Source organism: Alexandromys fortis, unplaced genomic scaffold (genome assembly GCF_014885135.2).
Source record: "Alexandromys fortis isolate MF-2015 unplaced genomic scaffold, M_Fortis_MF-2015_v1.1 scaffold_282, whole genome shotgun sequence".
Taxonomy (NCBI): domain Eukaryota; kingdom Metazoa; phylum Chordata; class Mammalia; order Rodentia; family Cricetidae; genus Alexandromys; species Alexandromys fortis.
In genome coordinates, this window is record NW_026068199.1 from 1,443,113 (window position 1) to 1,448,011 (window position 4,899).

The 4,899-nt window shown below is 35.8% G+C and overlaps 1 protein-coding gene across 8 annotated transcripts in view; it reads right to left on the minus strand.

The window, feature by feature from the left end:
- Positions 1 to 4,899, minus strand: part of LOC126493056 (vomeronasal type-2 receptor 116-like) — a 42,495-nt gene that overhangs the window by 7,250 nt on the left and 30,346 nt on the right. For 6 of the 8 annotated variants that reach the window (XM_050129819.1, XM_050129817.1, XM_050129818.1 and 3 more), the window contains one exon: positions 2,351 to 2,474. In XM_050129819.1, the coding sequence (XP_049985776.1) occupies positions 2,351 to 2,474 (124 nt within the window). The remainder of the gene's footprint in view (positions 1 to 2,350; positions 2,475 to 4,899) is intronic. The other 2 variants (XM_050129820.1, XM_050129821.1) reach the window with 1 other exon arrangement.

The window sequence follows — 4,899 nt, forward strand, 5'->3', positions numbered from 1 at the left end:
TCCTATTCTCAATAAAAATAATAATAAAAAGAAGTCTATAATTAATATAAGAAAACTATATACAATAAGTACAATGAATATATACAATATATACAGGGAAGAAATATATTCACAATATCAAGTCCATTTGCATTTGACATTTTGAGAAAAATATTTTCTATGTAGCCTAAGTGAATCCAACGTCTTATACCTAATTTACTTTCTACCAATGACTTACTTTCACCAGAAAGAAAGCTCCATGTGGAGTTTCTTCAATGCCCATTATCTTCTCTGAAGTAGTTTAGTCTGCTCTATTATCCTAAATAGTGGATAATACTTTATTTCAAAAACTAAAAATTTGCATTACATTGTTAAATGAGCTTCAAATGCATGTATCATATATTTGAACATTTTAATCTCAAAGCTATTTCAATATCCAAAATTTGTATACAATACACCAAATAAAACCAATGTAAAATATTTAAAACTAACAGTTGATTTTTAAAAGTAGTTTCAATAATCTCCCCATTTACCTTTCATATCTTTATCCCCCTTTTTCTTTTCAGAGTAGATTCAATGTTCTACAATTGTCTTTTATCATACGTATATCCCTTTTTCTTTCCATTTCTTATTTTCTTTTCTTTATCTCTCTTCTTTCTTTTCTTCCGTCCTTCCTTCTTTCTTTGGTTTATTTTGAGACAGGATTTTTAAGCAGCTATGTATGGAGCCCATTCTAGAACTCAAGCTGCAGACCAGGCTGACCTTGAATTCACAAAGATCTGCCTCACACCACCTTCAAGTGCTGTGATTAATGGCATGCACCATGACCACCTGATGTTTTTTTTTTCAAGACAAGAACCTTGAATCTAATTTCTTTCTTTACCTTTTCTTCCTGAACATTAGCCATAACAACTTGTAACAAACATTTAAACAAAAACATATATCCATAATCCATCTTAGGGGGAATTTGAACATATTTTCTAGGCTACATCCTGCTGCTTGGTGGTGCTGATAATCTTTTGATGACCCAAAGAAAATTTATAATTAATGTAAAGTCCTTATTGGACTGCTCTATGAGACTGGATCATTTCAGCCAAAGTCTTGAAGCTCTTCTGGATGTAAAATTCAGAGGATACTGCAACAAATGTACTCTGACACATTGGATCATCTGGGTCATCTGTTCCCACTGGAGAGTTTTCAGGGACTCTTCCTTGATCAAACCTTATTTTCTTTTTTTTAATTTTTTTATTGGAAAAAAAATTTCCGCCTCCTCCCCGCCTCCTGTTTCCCTCCCCATCTCCCTTTTCCCTCCCCCTTCTCCCACTCCTCTCCCCCTCCCCCCACTCAAACCTTATTTTCTTAAGCCAGAATGAGTTCACAGCCTCTTACTTCCTTTGGAAACAAAAGTAAAACCTCTTCTCCACAGCAACATATCTTTTGACTTAAATTTTGAAGTCAAGATATTTTCGAAATATATAGGTTGGATCAATCCAGCAGCATCAATAATCACATGCCTTTAAGCAGCTGTGGCTCCTTCCTCAGAAGTTAAACAATTCAAAGACAAAACAATAGCATACAGTAGCCAAATTCTCTGTATATTTTTGATCTTTATATGGAAGTTAAGACAGGGCAGATGGGAGCTAGGAGCTCTAGTTTTTCTCTCAAACCCAGGTGTCTGAGTTTGGGTCCAGCTCCTAGAACTAGAAATCCACTCTCATCCATGGCCTTGGCTGGTGGATAAAAAGCCTCAAGAAAATGTCATTTTCATGGATTCATATCACAAAATGTTGGGCACCAAATGAAGAATGATTAATAAGAATCCAGAGTCAGAAATCGGGGTTCAACCTGAAGATCTGAAAAGCAAAACAGTCAGCCACTGACTGTTAACTCAACCTCAGTCCAAATGGCTATCATGTCTCTAGGCTCTCAAAAAGAGACTATGTCTGAAAATTGTCTTATATTCCTCTCTAGGGCTGGGGTTAAGGCATGTACCACTGGGATTAAAGGGATGCACCACCTGATTTCTATATCTACTAGGGTAGTTATTGGGATTAAATGTGCATGTCATTGTGGTTACTGGGAATAAAGGTTTATGTTACCATAATGTGGTCTGTAAGGCTGACCAGTGGGACTGTTTTACTCTTAGATTTCAGGCAGTCTTTATTTATTAAAGTACAGTTGAAATTCCACTACAATGGTATAGCAAGTTATTTAAAGTGACTTTGTTAATAATCATAGTCCTATAAAACTTAACTTAAAAAGTAATGTATTTTATTTCTTCAGTTGTCTTTTGGTCATTTGAGCATCCCTGTATGACTGAGAGAAAATGATCTATATGATGTGAAGGATTTACCCAATACCAAACACTCACTTGTCTCATTAGAAACTTCATTTTGAGGGCAGGGACTGCAGCCAAAACAGCAGGCTGCCATTCCCTCCTGTGAGAATTTTCTGAATCCAGGAAGACAATCAGCACTGCACACAGAGGGCGGCATCTGTGAAAAATCAGATACATGCTGGTGTCAGGAGTTTTACCTACTCCTATAACTATATTTTATTATCATGTTGATATACCAATATGCTAATTTTATATACACCAAAGGAGTGCTTAGATTAAATTTAATATATTTTATAATACCATACATACAAATGTATGGGAACAAACTGATGTAAATTTGAGTAGCTTCCCATATCTAGAAATTTAGGAGGAAGAATGGGTTTTTTGATATGAACAAGCACTATAGAGCATGCAAAGTATTTTTTCTACTTAATTTTCATCACCTTGACACAAAGTTCATTAATAAATTAGGGGGCCTTAACTAAAATATTTCTCTTCGTTGAACTAACCCACTGTACAATTATTTAACCATTTCATTAATGGGTAATTGATGTAAGACTGCCCTGCCCACTGTGGGCGGTGCTGTCCCTAGTCAGGGCTGTGTGAGAATTCAGAAAAGCCAGTAAGCTTTGCTCTTTCAGATTCTATGATTTAGTTGCATTCTCCATATGCCTGCTTTGTCATTTCTTTGCTGTAATTCATGATCCCAATCAAACCTCTACCTCAATATGGTCAATATTTAATCACAGCAATATCCCAGAAAGCTAGGTGAATGGACATCTGAAACAGGGGAATATCTCTTTAAATGTCAGATAGCACAAACAATCTCCAAAAACAGCATTGTAAGGAATGGCATATTATAAAAAAAAAACCTGTTAAATAGGCAGAGTGAGGAAGGGTATAATCGATATGTATCGAGCTGGAAAGAACGGTGTTTGCTGAGATGTACATGCTTTACAATGCCCGCAAATATTTGGGGAACCTGAATAAATTTTGATTTGTTCTTTTGATGACCAATTTCTTGAGATTTTTGTATATTTTGGAGGTCAGACATTTATCTGGTGTGGGGTTAGTGAAGATCTTTTCCAATTCTGTAGGCCGCTGTTTTGTCTTATTGACCATGTCCTTTGCTTTACAGTTTCAGGAGGTCCAATTTATTGTTATCTCAGTGTCTATGCTGCTGGGTTATATATAGGAAGTGGTCTCCTGTGCCAATATGTTCAAATGTACTGCCCACTTTTTCTTCAATAAGGTTTGGTAGTGCTGGCTTTATGTTGAGAGTCCATCTTAAAACTGTAAGAATGGCCAAAATCCAAAATACTGATGACAACTTATGCTGGAGAGGTTGTTTGGTAAAGGGAATACTTCTGTGTTTCTAAAGGGAATGCAAGCTGGTACAGCCCCTTTGGATGTCAGTGTGGTGATTTCTCAGAAAATTAAGAAACAACCTTACTTAAAACCCAGTAATTCTACTTTTAGGTATTTATCCCAAGATGCTCAATTGTGCCACAAGGACATATCCTCAACTATGTTCATAGCAGCATTGTTTGTCATACCAGAATCTGGAACCAACCTAAATAACCCTCAAACAAAAAATGGATAAAGAAACTGTGGTACACTTACACAATGGAGTATTATATATATAAAATTACATCTTGAATTTTACAGGAAAAGTGATGGTGCTAGAAAACACCATTTTGAGTGAAGTAATCCAGACACAGAATATATGTTATCATATGTACTTCCTTATAAGTTGTATTTAAACATAAAGCAAGGAAAACCAACTTACAAATCACATTCCCAGAGAACTCAGACAACAAATAAGACTGTAAGAAAGACATACACAAATCTAATCTACCTGGGAATTAGAAAAAAAAAGATCTCCTGAGTAAATTGGGAGCATGGGGAACTTGGGGGAGGGTTGTACGGGATGGGAAAGAAGGGGGGGAGAGCAGAGAAAAATGTAACCTCAATAAAAATCAATAAAAATAAAAAACACATCAATAAAAATAAACACTTATATTCACACAAAATATAATGTGATATATGTGTGTGTGTGTATTTATATGATGTCATTTAGTTTGTGGTCTAGCTAAAACAACATCAACAAGTTAAGAATGGGATCTAAGAATACAGAAGCTACTCAGTCCATGATCCTGAATGTCTCAGTTGATCTTCAGTAAACACTTGAATCCCAGACATGGTGGCTCATTACATGTCAATGAAAAAGTGGACTTGCTAGCAAGGTGAGAGGCATCAGACAGAGTATAAGTTTTCTTTTACTTTGCTCTTATATAGGCTTCCAGCAAAGTGTGCAGCAAATTTTGTAGGGGATTTTCAAAATCAAATTATTGAAATCTGCTTCCAGCACAGGGTGTAGCACAGATTATAGGAGGATTTTTCAGTCAAATGAGCTAAATGATTAAAGTTTGTCTTCCCAACTCAAGATTCACATAAATAATGCTTCTTTCCCAGATTAGATTAAAAGATGTGTTTGAAGGCATGAATTCCTTCCCTCCTTTCTCTCTCTCTCTCTCTCTCTCTCTCTCTCTCTCTCTCTCTCTCTCTCTCTCTCTCTCTCT